The 20889-nt window shown below is 45.7% G+C and overlaps 2 protein-coding genes across 5 annotated transcripts in view; one reads left to right on the top strand and one right to left on the bottom strand.

Moving 5' to 3' along the window:
- Nucleotides 1–4813: 4813 nt before the first annotated feature.
- LOC120957925 (DNA excision repair protein ERCC-5) lies at nt 4814–9597 on the bottom strand. Its single transcript, XM_040380387.2, has 4 exons — nt 9397–9597; nt 9150–9325; nt 7151–9079; nt 4814–7082 (listed from the first exon to the last, which is right to left on the bottom strand). The coding sequence occupies exons 1-4, from the start codon at nt 9482–9484 to the stop codon at nt 4935–4937; spliced, it is 4341 nt and encodes a 1446-aa protein (XP_040236321.2). The 5' UTR covers nt 9485–9597; the 3' UTR covers nt 4814–4934.
- Nucleotides 9598–11407: 1810 nt separating this feature from the next.
- LOC120957858 (uncharacterized) overlaps nt 11408–20889 on the top strand; it is a 63215-nt gene continuing 53733 nt past the window's right edge. Inside the window, exons 1-2 of one of the 4 annotated variants that reach the window (XM_049608706.1) lie at nt 11408–11569; nt 17295–18406. The gene's annotated coding sequence lies outside the window, so the exon portion shown is untranslated. Of the gene's footprint in view, nt 11588–17289; nt 18407–20889 lie in introns of all 4 variants that reach the window. The other 3 variants (XM_049608705.1, XM_040380274.2, XM_040380273.2) reach the window with 3 other exon arrangements.

Raw genomic sequence — 20889 nt, 5'->3', positions numbered from 1 at the left:
CCCCCACGCTTTGTGGGCAAACCCCTTGCGGGGAGGTGATTTTTGCTGTGTGCGATGTGCGGGAGAGTGTTAGTTGTGGCGCACATCAGGCGACAAATTGTCTTCCAGCTGTAGAGAGCGATTGAAACGATGTTTGTATGTGAGTGTGTGACGGTAAACAGTGGAATAATGGAAAAAAGGATTCCGCTGAATCCTGATTTTTTCAATCCTTTATGATAAAATGTATTTGAAATAATAAAAAAAAAATACATTTTTTTTTAACAAAACGGAATTACTAACAAAAATTCTAACGCCTGGTGTCGGCGTTTTTTTGTGCAGCACTGTAATGACACATGATCTAGTAGTTTTTGCTCTCCATTACTCTCTCTCACTCTCACACTTTCTCTAGTTGCTTAGTGAGTGTATGTGTGTGTGTGTATCTCGTTCTATTGTTGCTTGTTTTACCTTCTATTATAGTTTTGCTTTTTGATTGCTCTGTTCTCTTCCGTTCTTTTTGCTCTTTTCTGTTTTACTCTCTTTTTATTTTATAATTGATTAACTTTCATTAGTATTGGCTAATGTTCTACCATTTAATTTAATACTTTTCTGTTACACATTATAAAAGCGCTCCAAACAAACGTTGTGTCATTTTTATTGTTTTCTTAATACCTTTACTTTTATTACATTCATTAGCAAATGAGCTCTAGCTCAACCGGGGGTACGGATTATATTACCATGCTAACGCTGAATTGAATTGCTTTGTTTTGCCGAGTTTTTTTTTTTGCAAAACTTATCAGCAAAAACACATTTCAACACTCCCTGCACTGCCGTACTTCGCTTCACTGTACAATACATGAATTTTAATCACCAAACAAACATACATGCCACTGGGTACGCGCAGCTTATCATTGCGTTGTTTATGCTCATAAATAAAGACAGCTTTCAAATTAAATCACACACAAACCGCTCACATTCACAAGGGTCGGTACGGCGGCTCGGCACGGACTATCACAGGGGAAAAGTATTGTTTTTAGAATTGAAATTGAAGAGACAGAGGGAAGAAGAAAGGAGTCGAAAACGCTTGTTTTAATTAATCAAACAGAAATTCTAGATTAGTAAGGTTTTTTTACACATGAAAATCAATCTCACAGACGCATTCATCATGAAAAATTATCACTTTGTTCTGAAAATTATCCCCAGGTCCGAAATCAATTTGAAGTTATTATGTAAAGTCTACAGTTTCAAAACAGCCATCTTGAGAAAGGAATAAGAGCAATATAATGGCAGAAAGTCATCAATCTCCATTACCTGGCCGGTACATCATGTCGGTGGTAAATCTGTCAACGGAGCAACCGTTAAACAAACGTCTAGAGCCCGAGCATCATTCCCCCATGTCCCACCATGTCATCATCAGCGACAATCACTTTCCAGCACGCCCGGAAACCCCACCACTTGCGGGAGCGGGGAAGGAAAAAGTTTTCTTGCTCCGGTTAAATTACTTAATTGCCATTTTCCGTTTTTCCACACAACAGACGGTGAACAATTAGCATACGGTACGGTACGGTACGGTATGCACGTCCTCATTACCCAAACCAACCCGTGGACGGTGGACGGTGAAGGTGTAGGGAAACGGGGGAATGAAACCTTCCCACAAGACCTGGCTGGCTTAATAGAGACATCGTCCTCCTGCCACCAAACTCGCCACGCGGCAGAGAACGTCGTCATTTGCACCCGGCTGGCCGGTCGTTCCGAGTCGACGTCGGCTGTCGTCTTCGGATGTTACTCATTTTCTGCAATCTAAAATTCAAATCGTTCTTCTTTTTATTCCACCTTCCTGTCCTATTCGCAGGCAGGTCGTACGGGGAGAAAGAGAGAGAGAAAGGTGGTGTGCGCCCCCCACGTGTGCTGTCCACTCAATGTCGTACTAATTCCGATTACTACAAATTGATACCTTCCTTTCGGAACGTGCGCGGGGACATGGAGACGCTTGGTGTTTGGGGCCGGCTTCTGGCTAAGCATACAGGGAGGGTAACCTTTTGACCATTTGGGCGGGACGGTGGTGCATAAAATGGTGCAATATTAGATAGGTTTGATGTAAAGGTCTGTCGGTGCAATGAGTGGAACATATTCCCATGGTGTGAAATTAAAGTCGTTTACTTATGTCAATCACTTGCTCTAAGTCAATCACTTCTGTCAACCATTTTACTAAATAAACGTTGTTATAACTGTTTTAAAAGTAAACTCACTGTTCACTGTGATCTTTTTCGATCTTTGTGTCGTTTCAGAATCGATTGCTCTGTAATTCTCGATTACTCTGGGGGAGATTATACTCTCATTACGCAAAAGATTTGTTAAAAATTAATAGAATTATGATATATTTAGATTGATAGCAGAAAATATTTTTTTAGCCTCATATGACAAGAGGTTTTTGTAGAATGTGTTATATCCATGCACTGGAATGGCTAAATCTGTTTATGTTACATGAAGGCTGTAGAAAGTTTGATCATTCTTTTAAATGATTGATCGTATACATGTTATTAATACATCTTTAATACAACAACTGCGTTATTAATACAACAGTGTACGTAAGAGCGACAAAAAATATCAAAAAATAATTATAATGTTTGGGATAATGTTATTATCCATCAACTGTTTATTAATAGGTAGGAGAGGCTACGAACCCCACGTTCAGTCGGGCAGAAAGAGCCTTATGATATCTCGATATCTATACCCGGGATGAAGTTTTCTACCAGTCTCTTCCTTAATCTTAGCTTTGTGGATGATCATCAAGCGTACAAACAAGCAGCAATAATTGGATTGATGTTCAATGCCATGAGGATGTACTACCTGTTTACTAGCGGCTCTGCCTCTGTAGTACGCTTTGTGTATTAGGCATGTCGATGCATTGGTGAAACAGCAGATAAGGTTCAGCAAAACTGCTTTTATTAAATAACTTGCCGTAATTATTAACTTTTTTCGTGTGTAAATTTTTAATTTCCAAAAAGCTTCAAGAATAGCGATGCAACGTTAAAGCTCTGGTATTCTTCAGAGTGTTTGTGGTAGTGTTGGGTTTCATGAATCTTTCGTTGAGATTCATTCTTATTAATCACCCACACTGAATCTCCAAAGATTCATGGATCTCCAAAGATTCTCCAAGACTTTATGAATCTCGTAAGATGATTTTCAAAATATTGATTTTTCACAATCCCATGGTGGTTGAGTGGATAACTCGCATGACTTAACAACATGCCCGTCGTCGATTCAAGCCTCGCATGGACTGTCTCTCTGTAGCAAAACAAACTACAGGCGGTCCCCGAGATACACGGTACCTCTTATACGCGGACACAGTTTTCTATATTTGACAGTTCTTTAAGCAAATTGTACTAATTTGACACATCCATTGTCAAATGCCGAATAATTTCCCTACCCAAGTGACATTTTCGAGCACCAAAAATCGTTAATTCGAGCAAATTCCCTTAAACTGGAGCCTTAAACTTCAACAGTTTAAGGGAATTTAGAAAAAGGCCTTTAAAATCAACTGTGATGCGGCTTTTTCGTTGTTTTCTTCTAGATTCGCTCGAAAATGATGTTTCCTATCGTTATAATTGGTCAGGTAGCCATTTTATTCTTAAATAATATTGATTTTTTATAAAATAACGTCACACAAAATTAGCTTTTGTTTTTCATCAAAAATCTAAGCTATGTGTGTAAAATGAGCTCGATGGCATCGTCAATCGATAGAAGCAAGTCTAATTTACCAACACACCAAGTCTTGGCGCTTGGAACACACTTGATCACACACAAATTCACAATTTTAAGCGTATCGAGTACTAATCGAGCAGATATGGGAAAACAATTTCGAGCAAATGTCACTTGGGTATTGATCGAATGTTTAAAACGATTTGAAAAGGTTTAAAATTGTTAAATTCAGTCAGAATCACATCAAATAATTAATTTGGTGGCTAAAACTACCCCCTATTTGCAAAATTACACAAGATTGGTGATATTTTGGCTGGAAATTGCGAGGTTCGACTTACGCGGAAATTCAAGATACGCGGTATTTTGAGGCAGTTTTCGGTCCCGATTAACCGTGTATCTCGGGGACCACATGTATCTGGCTGTGTTGTACATGGCAAGAAGTCTATAAGCCTGTATAGGCTGGCATGACCACACAGTTTGTTACGCCAATAAGAAGAATATATAAGAAAAAGCTCAAACTCTATGAATTATTGGAGATTTTTGAATCCCTAGAATTTCGTGGATATATCGAGATATAAGAATCTCTTGAGATACATGAATCTGTCCAACCGAGATTCAGATTCATTGATTCTCTTAAAGGATTCATTTAGATTCATGAATCTGATTCAGATTTACCACACACTAGTTGGAGCCGGTTTCGTAGTACAGTCGTCAACTCGTACGACTTTAACATGCTCGTCATGGCTTCAAGCCCCAAATGGACCGTGCCGCAATACGTAGCACTGACTATCCTGCTCTATTAGGGGGAAACAATAAGTCACTGAAAGCGAAGCCCACAAGTGGGTACATGCAGGCCTTGACCGACAACGGTTGTCGAGCCCAAAAGAAGAAGAAGTTTGTGGGTACTCTATTGGTTGCAGAAACGGGACATACTTCTTGAGTCATTTGAGATAACGATGCTAATCTGCCATGAGAATAAGATGAACTACGTGTAGGATCAATATAAGACGCTGAGGAGCAGTACATTTCAGCGATCGAGAGCCAACAAGTATGGAAAACGCTGGATAATTAAATGTATTTTTCATTACCAAAACATTTCTCAATCCGAGTCCCAAAGCAGTTACAAAACAGCACATTTAAATGCACATGGAATTTATTTGAACTGTTTGAAATTGCTTTTGAAAGAATGCAAAAATCACAAACCCCTGCAACTATAACTTTACATCACGCGCATCGAACAACTCTCCCTTCGCCCTTTACTTCTTACCATTCGCTTTCAGCTTCTTAAACAATTCGGCCGCCTGGCGCTTCCGTTCCGCCATGATCTGCTCATCTTTCACGCGCTGCGGTATGGCCGGATTAAAGTCCGGCATCTTGTTACCGATCCGCTTTCGTCGCCCTTCGACCGATTCTTCCACCCCCATGCTGTCCGCCGACTGTTGGTTAATGTTCGCAATGATTCCACCAATATTCGCCAGCGAATGTGTCGGTCGCTGGACGGTGGAAGGCTCTCCTCCCTCTGGCTGCTGTGTGTCATTGGTCGTGTCCGATTTCGGTGCCGCTTTACGACCACGCTTCGGTTTGGCTGCCGTTCCTGTGGCTGCGGCATCGTTTGCTTTCTTCCGACCAGCAGCACCACGGCCACGGCTAGCCTTTTGGGTCGTTTTTGCTGGCTCAACAAAATCATCATCCTCCTCGGTAACGGTCGCCTTTGGAGATTCCTCCTTTTTCTTTTCATCCTCTTCCTCTTCAATCACTTCCAGATCTACTGTCTCGATCGCATTCTTGGTGGCAGCAGGTTGCTTCCGCTTACGACCACCCGGCTGTTTCGCTTTCGCCGGACTTCGCTTCTTCGGTTTCGCTTCCTCCTCCGGGACGATCTTTCCGGCCATCGTATCCACAGCGTGCTGTACCCGCTTGCTCACCTTCAACCTATTGTGCCCGACCGCACTCTGCACCTTGAAGTAGTTCTTAATCGATGATTGCGACTTACGCTCATCCAACCGCTTCAGCACCGGCAACAGTATGTCGTTCGTTTTCGTTTGACTCCAGCCAAACTTTTGGCGCGCATAATCCCGCAACCGGTCAGCGTCCGGGTAGCCCCAGGTGAACTCCTCCTCGCTACAGTCCACCGTCGGCTGCAGGTACGCCTCGACCACCCCGGTGCTCGGGAAACCCTCCCCAATTTCAATGTTCTTAAGCTTCGATTTGAGCGAAATGCGCGTACCGGTTGCACCGTTGCGACCGTGATACCACCAGTCGCGGAACTTGCGCAACCCCGACAGCATCGACATCATCTCGGACGTTTCGCCCGGCTGCTCGGGTGTCGGTGGAAAGGAGGCCAATATTTCCAGCGCCGTCACCGCGCCGATACCGTGTATGCCGGTCGTGTAATCGCTACCGACGAGCAGGGCCAGCTGGATGAGCTTTTTGCGATCCATCTGGAACATCTGCTCGATACCCTCGATCGTAAACTCGAGCACGAGCTTCTGCTGGTTGAAGAAGTTCTTGTACACCTTCTTCCCCCCGAACAGCCAGATGTCACTGTCGTCCGTGATGGTGCCGTCCGTCATGTCGAGCTGGTTCAGGAAAGCACACTGCGCTTCCGCCTCCATCGGTGCCACGATGAACGGTACGCCGAAGATCTGCAGCAGCTCCATACAGTCCCGGCGCATCTGCTCCGTTATCGAGAGGCCGATGCGCGACTGCTTGTTCCGCTCGCGCTCCAGCTCACGCTCCGTTTCGGCCAGATTGAGCGCCATGCGCTTTAGCTCGAGCGGTGTGTGTGCTTCCTTGAGCGTGTCGGCCATTTCGGTGATGAGATCTTCCGCCCGTACGGGCTGTGGTTCCGGTGCGGGTGGTGGTGGTGGCGCCTGTTTACTTGTAGACGGTACCGGTTCGGCGGGGAACAGCTCTTTCGCAACGGGTTTACTCGGGGTGGTTTGTTTCGTTGGTTCTGCATCTTCTTCAGTGTTTGCTTTCTTCGCCGAAGGAGGTGTTTTGTTGACGAAGAAGGGTTTCGGCACGCGGGGGATCGATTCCTCCGGTTCGGTTGATTTGTGCGAGTCCTTGCCGGGTGTGCGTGCTATTATTAAATGCTCCAACGTACCTGCCTTGGCAGGACTGTCGATGATTTCAATCACAGGAGAAGCTGTGTCGGTTCCTTTTGCTTCTTTAGACGTTGAAGGAGATTTCGTTAATGATTCTTCATCTCCAATAGTTGTAATGGGAGATTTTGACTTCAATACATCATCTTCGGTTGCAGTTGAAGGTGATTTAGCTTCCCCTTTCTTATAATTCTGCGACTCAATCTGCTTGGTGGGTGTTTTTTCCGCATCTAAATCAGCATCATAAATAATGGTAGCCTCACTATCGTTCTCTTCATCCTCGCTACAAACCTTGGGCTGTAATGGAAAAAAGAAATAAATAATACAATTGATAAATACAGCAACACTGTCACATTATTCCTTACCTCTTCACTATTCGCCACAACAGCATCCAGATTAATTTCATCCAATTTGATTGCGTTAGCACTCGCTTTTAACTCTTCCAGCTGTTGCTTCAGCGTTTCGCTAATACTTTTCAGATCCGTACCGGGCAGAACCGGATCCAGTACGGGCAGAACTGGCTGGCCAAGGCCGATATTCCCCAGATCGATCACTGGCGGAGCTTTCTTCAGATTTTCCAGCTCCTCCTTTAGCTGCGCATTTATAGTTTCTACCTTCTTTATCTTTAACCCGGTAAACGCTTTCGCAGCTACTGCACCGTCCACACTCGGCTGTTTGTCGCTATCCGAGCTGTTGTTCTCATGGTGCTCCTGCATGATTTCATTCACTTGCTTCTCCGGTATGCTAATCATCGGTGGATTCGGTCCATCCGGGCGATTGGCTTCCTTTTCTCCCTTCTCCTTCACTGGCGTCTCGGGCGCTTCCTTCTTTACGGTGAAAATGTCCGCAAATATATCGTCCTGGTCGCACACTCCTATTTCCTCCGGCTTGATGACCACCTGCACCACTTCCTTCTTCTTCGATGGCCCCGCCTGGGACAGCTGTTTCAGATCATCGATCGTAAAGTCTACGATCGGATTGTAGTGCGGTTTAAAGTGGTTCGTACTGTTCAGCGGTAGTGAAATTCCTGTCACCGAATCGTTCAAATTATCCTCCGGCACATCGACAAAGTCCGAGTCGGATTCGGTTTCCGCGTCGCTGTCTGCCGCCCCTTCCGACGGGGGTTTTGCTTCCGTCTTTTTTTCTGACTCTTTGATCGATTCCAGTATCATCTCTTGCTCTTCCCGTATTTCCGTTAGAGTCGCACGTTCCCGTTCCACAGTGGACGGCTCCTCGCAGGGGACAAACATTTGCGACATCGATTCGTTAATGTCCCCACTATCAACGTCCTGCGTTTGGTGCAGCAGCTCGTTAAACTCTTCCGTCGTAAGCCCACCGTACTCGAGCATAAAGCCACGCGCCAAGCTTTGTGCGGCGTTTCCCAGCACCCGCTTTTGCGTGCGCGACATACGCAACTCATCCTCATCCAGCTCAATGACGGCGTGCGGAGTTTCGTCCTGCATTAGCGACATTTTAATGGCCAGCTGCAGATCCTCGTCCATCTCTTTATCGTCTGCCTCCTCCTGCAGCTGGCTGTAAACTTCATCTTTGGAAATTTTTGGCACCTTCGGTGGCGCCGGTGCTAGCTTTTCTGCCTCTTCGCGAGCTTTCGCCTTCTCTATCGCCTTCTGCACGTCTCGCACCAGCAGAAAGCGCGTGTTTTCATCCGATGCGATTTTCTGTGCCGCACGGTTGGAAGACGTTTCTACGCCTTCCTCGTTTAGCAGCGATTCGAGCTCGGTTAGCGAGAGGCACTTACCGCCCATTTCCTTTTCCGCTTCCTCCAGCTCTACCTGCACCTGGCGCCGCTTAAGCAAGCGTTTCATTTGGAAGGATGAAAACGAATCGCTCTGCACCGGGAGTTCGTGCAGCCGTCCCCAGGAGGATTGTTTGCGCGTTTCCTTGATGTCGTTCAGAATCTCGTGCCGCACATCGGCCGGCAGGTTCTTGAAGTACACGCTCGTCACATCGATGGCGTTCAGGTTCAGGTGATAGTAATGCCGCGAAGCTTTCTCATCCATCGAGCTGTCGCTCCGGTCTAGGTCGATCGGCTCCTCCGGTGCTTTGAGCGGTGGTAGCTTAAACATTGCGTCCGGTTCCTCTTCACGGTCGGGCTGCTTGCTGGTGCTGGGACCACCGTTCGTGATTGCTTTCTTGGAGGGCGAGATAAGAATGTTGGTGGCCGAACCGAGCGCCTGCTGGACGACCTTTTCCTTGGCGAGCGTTTCCAGCAGCAGCTGCTGTATGCGGTCAGCTTCATTCTGATAGTTGTTCTTACTCTGTTGACGCTTTGCCTGCAATGGGAAGAACAGTGTTAGATGACTACCTTTTGATGTGCCATTCCACCCAAAACAAGCCACTCACGATCGTTTGTTTCTTTAGCAGTGGAGCACCACCGTCGAACACGAATATCGGTTTGATGCGATAGTACATCAGCTTGCACAGCCGATGGAATAGACCGAGCACGTGAGCGTTCGGCAATGCGCTTCCCTTCGAGTCCTGGAATCCTTTCACCACCTGATGCAACCATATCGAAATATCTGCCAATGCCAGAACGAAACAGTTAGAGCCTTCGTTTCCACACCACACACAAACACGCGCCCATTCTTACCTACGGCCAACACTTTGTTCTCGAGCGTGTCTAGCGGAACCGGCTTGCCGGACTGTTCGATTAACTTCCAGAGCCCTGTAACTCCCATTTCGAGGCCGCTTTAGTCAGGCAGGACGCATGCAAATCGGCAACACCACAATTCGCGCCGTTCTGTACATAAACATTACTCATACACACACCTGGCGGCACAACACAGCACAGGAATCTTCCTGAATGACAGATGCCGGCATATACAGGTAGTCCCCGCGATACGCGGTACCTTCTATACGATGATTTGGTGATGCGCAGTTTCTAAATTTGACAGTTCCATGAGCAAATTGTACTGAATTGACACATTAATAGTCGCAAATGAATTAATTTCCCTCTAGACTTACGCGAAAACTCGCGATACGCAGTTGCTTCTCGGTTTGCATTAACAGCGTATCTCGGGGACAACTTGTACAAAACAAAACTTGTGCAAAATATTTCGGTTTATGCCCGCGGGTTCAAGAGCTTAAATTATAACAAATCACCGTGGTCGACCACGCATCGTTTTTGTGGTCAAACTAGATTTTTTAAAATTTAGTTTACATTTTATACAGATGTTATTGAAAATGTACGTATTTTTAACATCCATATAAGCAGTGTATGCATAGTTTATTCGAAAATTATCAGCACATTGATTGTACCTGTGTCATAAGATCATCAGGACCGTTAGTTTATAAGCATAAAAAATCAATTTATTTATAATACAGCTCATTTTGATTAGCTGAATCAAATAGCGATTTTATCACTCTGGCTCCACCAAATGGGTGTTCAAATGTACTAGGTTTTATATTTATTTGAACCTAAGAATATAGGCTGACTTGACGTTCCGTCTTTAACGGCACAGCCCTTTTTTAAGTTAAAGGTAATGTCTCGTCGGTTATGTGAAATTACATAATCTGTCCTGTTTTCTATATGTTCTGGTCTAATGGTCTTTTGCTCGTAGTACAGTCGTCAACTCGTACGACTAAACAACATGCCCATCATGGGTCCAAACCTCAAATGGACCGTGCTCTCATGTGTAGGTCTCCCTATCCTGCTGTGTGTTATAAGTAAGTGCCAAGCCCAGTAGTAGCACAGGCAGGCCTTGACCGACAGCGGTTGTTGTGCCAAAAGAAGAAGAAGGTCTAATGGACATTGAATACTTAAAAAGAAACTTTAGACGGTACAACGTATAGTGCGAATATACATTTCCATCTGCTACTCAAGCTCAGGTAGGCTCCGGGAAACGCAGAGCAAAATCGAAAAGTCCTAGGTCACAACATCTTTGGTCGCAAACTTTTGGATCACAAACTTCTTGATCACAAACATATTGATCGCAAACTTCTGGGTCGCAAACTATTTGTTCGCATAATTATTGGTCGCAAATCCTTTGGCCGCAAAATCCTTTGGTTGCAAAATTCTTGGTCGCATATCTTTGATTGCAAAATGCTCGAAAAGCTGGGACAGCCCGACTGTATTGCTGGTTTAGCATTGAACAATATAAAATGGGCGAAGAGTAGGCATAGGAAATTAAATTGTCGTACTTTGAAAATTCTTGGATAGTGATCTAGTAATCATAGGAAGATGAAGATTTCTAGGAGGGACGAGTTAGTCTAGCAATTGGTTTACGAGAGGAGAGTAGATTTTATTTATTGAATCTTGAAACAACTTGAACTAGTGTAAGGAAGTGTAAACGAAAATTAACGTTTTTTGAATTCAACAAACCAAAAAACTTTGAGAGTAAGTTTACCAGTATTCTATATAACTTCTTTTAGAAACTTGACCTCATGCTCGCGCATTCTTTGTCGTAGTGAAAATCTCATCCTTCAGAATTTCCCAACCAATCACCATTCTCATCTCATCTCGCAAACTCTCTCCCTCTCCCGCAATCTCACCCATTTTCCACGCACAAAAAACAGCTGCTACTTAGCGCAGCATCCGCTCTTCTCACAAAACAACACCAGCTCGCCGGAGCAGATGCGAACACGTACACGGCTGCTGCTCTGGGTCCGGCTCGTTCTCGCGCGCTGTCTCGCCAGACGTGTACAGACTCTCGTGCGGGAAAGAGGACGTCCCGTGTCAGTCAGGCCACTCAGTCGGGCACTGTGTCCCTAGTGCCTATAGTGCCTACTATCGTTGGGAAGGCTGGGAACGACAGACGCGCGAGGTACGACAAACGCGAATTGTGAGTCAAGTGCGTGGGGGGAAATGTTATTCCCAGTTGAACCACTTTTCCTCTTCGTTCGGTGTGAGTGAACGAGTTCGTGCGGGCGAAAAACAAAAAAAACAACCCTGGACGGACCTCCTCCATTATGTGGTGACTGTCAGTGAGGTGCATTAAGTCCTCCGCAAGGACGTATAGGTGTGAGTGTGTGTGTGTCTCGTACGTGTGCTGCTTTAAGTGCATTAAATTCCAAACAGGATTAAGTGTGGATAGTTTTCATGATTAACGGGAGCTCGAGATAGAACCTCTCTCCGTACGTACGCGTGTGCCTGTGTGTGTGTGAGAGAGATAGAGAGCGTGAAAGTAATCGTCGTGATTTTGAACGTCCCATTCCCATCCCGCCTATTTCCCCGCATGTGTTAAACAAAACCCAGTTAATGTGTGTGCAGTTCCTCCGAAACTCCCTTGTGTTCGAGTGAGAAGCTGGTATGGTCCTGCGTCCGTTTCTTTTTTATTTTAGAACCGCACGCCACTGCCAAACCGCCGGACAGAGCGCGTGAAGTGGTCCGGTTGAGAGAAGTGTGCACAGGCCACAGTTTGATGGAGAGTGAGAATGACAGTTCACGGCTAATCTGCTCGTACACTACGACGGTGCCGGGAGCGCGAGGGAGCGAGAGAGAGAGAGCGAGAGAGCAATTCAGCGCATCCAAGAAAGACGCTGAAATCGTCGCCTACTGCTGTGCTACACGTTGCCTCGAAATAAAGCGTAAGCGGACCAACGGCACAACAACCACAACAACAAAAGTCTGGGTAACCATGTAGCGCAGCCACAGTGCTCCAAACAGCCAAGTGGTGGTAGTAGGCCAGCATGCGGCATCCCCACCATCATTAGGGGTTGGAGCACAGCATCATTATTTACTCGATCTCTCGTACGGTACGATTTGTCTACCGTTCGGGCCTGTCACAAGCTACACGAGGTGAAAAAGTCAGAATACAGTAAGAGAGAAGTAGATGGAAAGATTGAACTAGAGAGAGAGAAAAAAGGGGGAGAAAGGAAAACATACATTCACCACCCTCCTGCCGGGCAGGATAAGCAGGAAGCTAATAATGGTGTGTACGGCGTGTGTGTCAACTTTTCGGCTAGGCCGGATGATATGTGTGGTGATTGCGTGCGAAAAAGTCCGGCCAGCCAGTGGGAAAAATGAATGACAAAAAACGACTCCCTCCCACTCACAGAACCCAGCGCGTGGTGGGCGAGAAGCGAAACAAGAAGCACCGAGAACAGAGCGAGAAAACAAGAAACAATTCAAATAACTTTCGTAAGTGGATAGACTCGCCAAGTGGTTGCTCAAGCGGCGAGCACGCACCGGGGGAATCGTTGGTGATTGCTGATGATGGTTGTTTTATTTTGCTGCTTGCAAAAGTATAAAATCTCCCTATCGGCAGCCAAAATCAAACGGAACAGCTAATCTTCCAACAACTTCCGGTGGGTTTTATGCATGTCGTCGTTTACCGCGTTGCAAGCCGAATAGGGACGGGAAAGTGGAGGGTGTAGACGGCCTAACAAAACTGGACAATTTTATCCTTCGTTAATCCGAGGCATGATCTGCGTTACAAATTTTTGAATTAATTTTCGTAGAATTTTTTTGTGTCGTCGTGGCTGTTTGCTGTCATCGTGAGTTTGCCGCATGCTTGTGCCCAACCGTGTTGTCGAGGGGGCCCTTCCTGGAGGGAATCGAGCTGACAAGAACAGCGCAGCGTAATGCAATATCCTGTCCGAGAGGATGTACTTGGCTCCCCATTTCCAGTTCAGTGTCAGATTTTTTTTGTTTTGTTTTACTCCATCCCACTTACCTTGTTTCAGGTTTTATCAGAGATTGCTTTTGCTTGAGACAGCTTCTTGTTCGAAGTTGCTAGCGCTCTCTCTCTCTTTCATTTGCTCTTTTTTTGTTCTTCGAGAGTGGATGTAGCGCTTTTCCAACTTTCCATCCATGGTGGCAGAGTCTCCATGGTAACTAGCGCACAAGAAATAAGGTAACACACACAGCCCGTAAGCCAGCGTACCAGCGTCAACAAGATTTGCAAACTAACGCAACACGAGGGCAGCATCGGCGTCAGTTTGCTGTTGCTCACTTGCTTAGCACCTTACATGGAGCAGGCAGAATATACGACAAAAAAAAGGAACAGAAAAGAAAACACCTTTCTTTCACAGAATCAGCTTTTTTAATCCCACCAGGCGCTTCTTCCCCCTTTCCTGGGCCATCAATGTGATGGAGCACATCTACTAAAAGCAATGAAAAAATACATCCACCTCCATGGCCGGGTTCAGTGCCTCAAGTGCCATTTTTCACATAGTCTCAGATGTTTACCTAGTTTTGCTGCTAGGCTCCTCCCCCCCCCCCCTCATCCCCCTTTTTTGTTCTTGTCCGCTTTGCTCTGCCTGTACGCGTGGGCAAAGCATTGTCGCATCCGCTTGCTGGTAGGATATTCCATCTTGTCACAGGAACTGACGCGCCGTTGACATTTCGTCCCGTCAATCTGCGCCCTCACATCCGGATGGGACGATGAAGCGCGCATGATGGAATCATCACGGTGCGTTCCATCGCCCGCTAGCAGCTCCTTCCCTCTCCCTCCGTCTTAGCACAACCACACTCACACACAAACACACACCGACAAACCACCAACACGAGCGCCAATGTTTCTAAATGATCAATTTCCTACTGATTACGTATTCTTTGGAGGTTTGCCTAGCCTGGTTAGCAGCATTGGCGGCGGTGATGGTGATGGAAAGGAAACAGGGGGTGAGAGGTGAAGAAACGGAAGCGAGGGGAATAACGTCAAGGCAAACGGACAGGTGGAACGAGCCGTGCACGATCGGGGGAAGAAAATAATCAACTAAAGGCCGCAGGATTGGGCCTTCGACACCTGTTAGTCTGAGTGGAGCGTGAAGTGTAATTGAACACAGTACGGAGGGGGGAGGGAGGAGGAGGGAGGAGTGGAGCGATGCGGGGCAAATGGGGCAAGTGGTTTGCACTGGTTCGTTCATGGTTCGACGTCTCGTTGGTCGTGGATCGCTGGTAGGTGATAAGTGAGCGCGTGTATGACGACTGGCCATTCGAACGTACCTTCGAATGATGTACGTGTAGCATATCTTATATCATGCGATTTGATCATTGCCTGGGAAAAGGGGGGATGGGGGAGGAGAGGAGTTTAAGACGAATTTCATTGACGCAAGTTACCGACATGCGCTGGCAAACGAAATGTTATATATTGCTTGACGTTGCTACAGGTACGGCTTGGTTAGTGTAATTAAAATTTTCCCGACTTCATGTTACTAAAATTCTAATTATATTAATTTATCATTAAAACTGGATTCTACAAGTCCCTAAAACTAAACAAAAGATGTTGTAAAGTTAAGCTAAATTTGACACACAATTTGACAGTTTGTTCCTTAACCAAATCTGTTTAAACAGTATCTCGCAGGAAAAGTATGTTTTTTTCTTGAGCCGTAGCGCGAAGAAAGAAGCCAAAAAACTTACCATTCGGCCAGTTATTGGATTAAAACGAAGATTTGAAGGTTATAGGATTCCAATTGTATCATTTTTTTCACAAAGTTTGATACATAGGCAACAATTGTCGAATCCGTTCAGCCAGCATGCAAGGAGCAGTATACCAGCCGAACCAAATATGATATTATACTAAAAGTAAAGAACTTATCAGAGTGTCTGTGTATATATCCTTTCAACAGACCATCGATTTATCTCATGTATTGTGTAAAATTATGAACATTTTGGATAGACTTAGAAGTGAGTAATATAGAACAACCATCATAGCATCCAGTTTGTTACGGATCAAGCTGTCATTCCAGGTTTACTTCCTCTTTTCATTATTAGACGTCAAATTGCACTGAATAGGTCCCACCTGATATACATCAACTCATTTTGATTCCAAAGCTCAGAGTTAACAACAAACAGAGCCTTCTTCTTCTTCTTCTTCTTCTTCTTTGTTGGCACAATATTACCGTTTTCGGTCTCTGCCTGTAAAACTACTACTAGTGGGGCTTGGCTTTTAATGACTTATAGCAGAAAACTTAATCCTACAGATGAGGGGTACGGCCCATGCAGGGTTTGAACCCACGACGATGGACCAATTGTTAAGGTGTACGAGTTGACGACTGTACCACGAGCCCGGCCGAGATAGAGCTCACAAACAGTGGCTTTTATTGACATATTTCCTATCGTGAATATAATGTTCATTTGCATTTTTGTTTTATCGTTTTCCTACTTTGTGGATAGAATAGAATTTTCAAAACCAAAAACATTCGTTAAAAGACTGTAAAATGAAAAATTTGATACTGCTAGATGGATTGTACAAATGACAGGTTGATTTAAATTCTGCTCTAGAGTTACGTGGCGAATGCGGTCCGTAGACATCATCCTAACTCAAGTACCTCGCGAAACTTCCATCGAATATCTTGTTTTTAATCCAAAATACATTTCAAATGAATGGCTACATTTGATTAGTTATAGTGAATTTCGACACCAAATGTACAACTGATAAATAATAAGCTAAGTACCGCTTTTTTTTAACCAAAGAGCTGTTAGCACTGGAATGTGACCGTATTTATTGTATTGGTTTGAGCCTACCAAGGCAACAATGACAACGCTTTCTGATTTATCTATATTTATTTCAAAAACTGTATGTTTTTGCCCATAAAAATGACTTTGAATAAAGTTTAGATTACTTTTTGTCCGTTTTCGGTTTGCAACTGCATCCCAGAAAGTGTTGCCTGCAACAAGCCAACACGAAACAAATCGATTTGTTTCGCATGCAATACATTTGCAATTTGACAGCTCTTCCGTACGATTTGGCAGCGAATGTTGCCGCTACGTTTTCGTACAGCCAGGACCCTAAATGTTTTCAATATTTTACACATATAACTTAAAATACACGCTTCACGTGTTTCACAGTCTCGATTGAAAGAACGAAAACGAACGATAAGTACCATCGTTTGACTGAGCACACGTCCCCAAACACCTGGCATGTCGCTCTTTGCCGGATTTGGGGCCCAAAGTCTGTAGCGGTAGATCGAGCGGTAGATCGACGTACAGAAACGCACACAAAAACACACACACTCTACTCCGAACATATTGGCGTATGTTCGCCTCCGTCGTTCCCTCGAAGAATCGCGCAGACGGCGTAAAAACATACGGGGGAACATCGCGCCATCGACTGTTTTGTCACCTTAATTCTTTGCACAGCGCCACCCGTTTGACGCGCACGGGCACACCGCCGGCGTACCCGAAAATAGTTTCCGCGCAAGACAACAGCGCTTGCAGGGGACGGCGAAAAGGAAAGAAACGGACGCGACGGGAAGTTTTTCTTTTTTGGATTATTATTATGTAACGCAACCAAAACAGGACAGCTTTTCTTGCATCGTTGCTCTGTGTGTGTTTCGTATCCAAAGAGTTCGCTTCTCTGTAAGAACGGCAAAGACGAACAGTCAGACCGTTCCATTCACGACAGCATCACCGAACCACACGTTAACCGATCCCCTCCCAATATTTGAACCAGCAAAACAAAGCCATTTTCATCCTCGATGTTATTGTACAAAGTTTTCCACCGCATGCACGCTCTCGTTCCCGCGTGTTGTTTTGTACGCAGAAAGTTTGAGCACCGAGTTTTGATTTTTAATGTTCTAATTATGAATAATTCTCTCTAAGCGTAGCGAAATCGGCTCCCAGTGTTCCCCGACAGTGTGTCCTTCTTGCGGGTTGCTGTAAGTGTGTGCATCACGAGCATATCGGCAATAACGAGCGATTGTGTGGTGCGAGCGCAAAGAGCGCGCTAAAAAGTGGCAAAGAAAAATTGCGCTAAGTCGTGCAATGAGGTGTGAACAATAATAAACGACGATCCACGAGTCGACACAGAGGTGGGGGGCAAATTGCTCCTGTATTTACACACTACACGACGCCACACAACGGAGCGTAGGCGAATTGGGGCGAAGCCGCAACAGCCAGTGGCAAATCTTTTAAATTCCTGCCGTGAAAGTGTGCGCGTCGATGAATGCGTATAAGTGAATGTGTTTGTGTGAGTGTGTTTGTGTGTGTGTGTGTCGTGATGTGCGGTAAAAGCGTGCTGTAATGTGCTACCGGTGCGTATCCGTGCACCTCTTTCCCTAAAACCATCGCAAATTGCTCTGTCAGCCGAAAGTAGTGAGCGCGCGCGCGCGCAAGTGTGTTGGTAAGTGGTGGTGAAAATATATAAAAAAATCATCCTCTTCCCCCTCCTTGTCCGAGAACCAGCACGACCCCCCTCCTCAACCAAATGGAGCAAAAACGTCAGCAGCCGGCGGCCACATAGCACCCCCAGTGCGGGCGTGTTGAAAAGTGAGGGAAGCAGAAAATTAAATCAAATTCTTAAGAAATATAATAATAATCACCGGCGCGTCATCGTGTGTGCGACACACACAGAGAGGGAGTGTGCGTGTGTTAATGTGTACAAGTGTGTTGTCGTGGTGAGCAATACCGAATAGCGAAAGTGAAATACGCCTGCGAAGGGTCCAGGGGCCTCTGTTTGTATTCACGCGCTGGCATCCCGTCGCCCCGGCCAGCGTCACAACAAATTCGAGCGAAAATTAGTTAAAGTGAAGAAATGAAATTTTGCCATCAATCAAGAAGCCATCACCTCGTATCACGAACGTACGCGCCAGGCCTGGAGTGCGCTAGCGGCTAGGTCAGGCCCCGGGCCCGCCGTTCAGGCTGGTTGCTGTTGTCTGCGGAAGTAAGGCGCAAAGTACAGGTGCGCGCGCGCGCCCACACGGCCACGGACTACATTTGGGTAGGTAGAAAATATGGGGGAACAACAAATCTCGTTTCCACTTAAACAGGTTGTCACGAGGGAGGCAGCAGATGTGGGTAAAATTGCGTCCTAGGCACTGATGAATATACGTTTCCGTTTTTGGAAACGCACTTAATAAAAAATATCGAATTTTGGTATTGCTTAATTGAGCTTTTGGAGTTAAAATTACTGCAAAGGTCACAGCAATACCGAGAAATAATATAAATATGTTCTTTGAATACACAATTCCACTTAAAATAGGCACACAACTACAATATTATTCCCCGTTTTCACGAATGGAGACGCCTGGTGCTTCACGCTCGAAAAGCCATGGAGCAGCCTGGTGTTTTATGTTTTCTCGTCCCAAAACAAAAAAAAAACACTCTCTTCTCGTTCATATCACTTTACAGTATAATGAAACAAACATGCTGAGTGCAGTCTGGTTTTTCCACAAATCCCCACCTCCCATTTGAACATGTACGGTGGAGTGTTATTAGTGTTGCTTCAATTGAAACAGACACACCACGCCCGTCTTTCCGCTGTGTGTCGCTTTGCATACGGCATCGTTAGTGTTATTAGCCAGCCCAACCCTCCCTCCTTATCTACTCGTACGCATCGTCCGCATTATTGTGGTGGGCTTCGGTATGTGTCTGGATGGGAAGGTGCTAACAATTATGCAAGCTCTGAGCAGGTTGGCTATTCCATTTCACCTTCCCCCTGACTGTTCTGCTCTTCTTCCTGCTCGCTATTAATTATTCCACCGAGAGCGAAACAGAGAGCGGAGGGTTCGTATAAGGGTGGATAGGAGAAAGTAGAGCGAAGGAGGTGGAGCAGAAAAAAACACAAATCCACACTCATAGCATGCATTCATCATCACAAACACAGGGCTGGTAGAAAACGGGGCAAATGTTTCACCTCCCACTGTGGATGGCTCTTCTTTGTGCGTGCATATCAATTGCTGGCAGTTTAATCACTCTTGAAGTATTGTCTACCGGCTCAGCCAGTCATTTCCACCGATCTTCCAGCGGGATCCATCGTCTATAATTAATTGAAATGGATTATAAAATTACAATTACCGCTCACGCTGCCGCTGCGGTCCAACGAATGCGCTTACCTTCAACCATTTAATTACGCTGTGTGTCTGCGTGTAGCATGTCTCCCTTCCCCAACCGACCACCCAGCTGAGCTTTTCCTCCTTTCTTACCGATTCAACGGCGGGCAAAGGCTTTCCTCTCTCGCGCAAAGCATTACCAATCAAACAAAAGGTCCCTCCCACTGACTGATTGACGTTTGACATCCGTTTCCCAGGTTTAATTTCCCCCCGCATCTTCTCCACCTTGAACAACTCTCCCCGCCAGCCATTTCATCTCGTAGGCAGCATAGAAAATTACCAGCGAACAAGCAGCCTGCAAGCAATGGGTCAAACAAAACGTAAATTATCAGCAACAGCTAGTGTCAGTGCAGAAAGAGTGGCAGCTCCTTGAGGTTGAGATTGTGATTAAAATGTTGTAAAATCGTCTCCCACAGGAGCGCGCAGCCCTCCCGCAGCGAAGAAGGAAGGCAACACACACACACGGAGCAGAAGGAACACAGGGCACTTTTGTGTATTTGCCATCGCTCCAGCTCTATTAAGCCTCCCCTTGCGCTTGCTTTCCCCTTTTGCTCCTTTTTGCGAACACATAAACATTAATGATCGTACCAGAACTTCTTCTTCTTCTTCTTCTTCCGGGTTGTGGCGTCATCATTCTCTCTCCACGGTCCTAACAAAAGTGAAGCCGCAAAGTTACGAAGTGGCTTCATCCACCCTTCGAAACCAGTTCCCCGACATGCTTTCCGGTTCAAATGTCATCCTTTATCATAAATGAAAGACGGAGGTCAATAAGTGAACACAACACATTTCCGCCCCACCGAAAGGGCGCTAGCAAAGAACAAAGAAGCCACCCTCTCCCATCCCACATGCTCCGTTGGCAGGCCAGTCCAGAATGGGGCTCTCAGAATAAGGAGAAAATAGTGAAACACGAAAATTGGAAGGGATAATTTCATTGCCCAATTCCGTACCGTTGTAAGCACAACACACACATACACAGCGCACGTCACATCCATGCGATTGGTGTTTTTATTCTTTTTCCTACCCTTCCCTCCCTTTCCCACCCTCCGTTTTATAGGCCCTCATCCTATCCAACGGGTGCACTCGTAGCACCCTTGTGACCACAGTCCTTCTCCGCTCCGAGGCCCGGACACCACAAACTGTAATAAAAGTAAATAAATATCCTTTCATCATCCGCATTATGGCTGTCTATTATTAAACATTATGCTACCGTACCCTTGGATTTCCCCTCTCCCCATACCCACCAACACACACACACACACACACACACACACACACACACACACACACACACACACAGAGGGATGAAGAACAAGATGAGTGATCCTCGGCACAAGTTGCTGGTGCTCGCTTCTATTACGGTGCGCCGCCCCGT

The sequence above is a fragment of the Anopheles coluzzii genome, chromosome 3 (genome assembly GCF_943734685.1).
Source record: "Anopheles coluzzii chromosome 3, AcolN3, whole genome shotgun sequence".
NCBI lineage: Eukaryota > Metazoa > Arthropoda > Insecta > Diptera > Culicidae > Anopheles > Anopheles coluzzii.
This window is presented reverse-complemented; position numbering and strand designations above follow the sequence as displayed.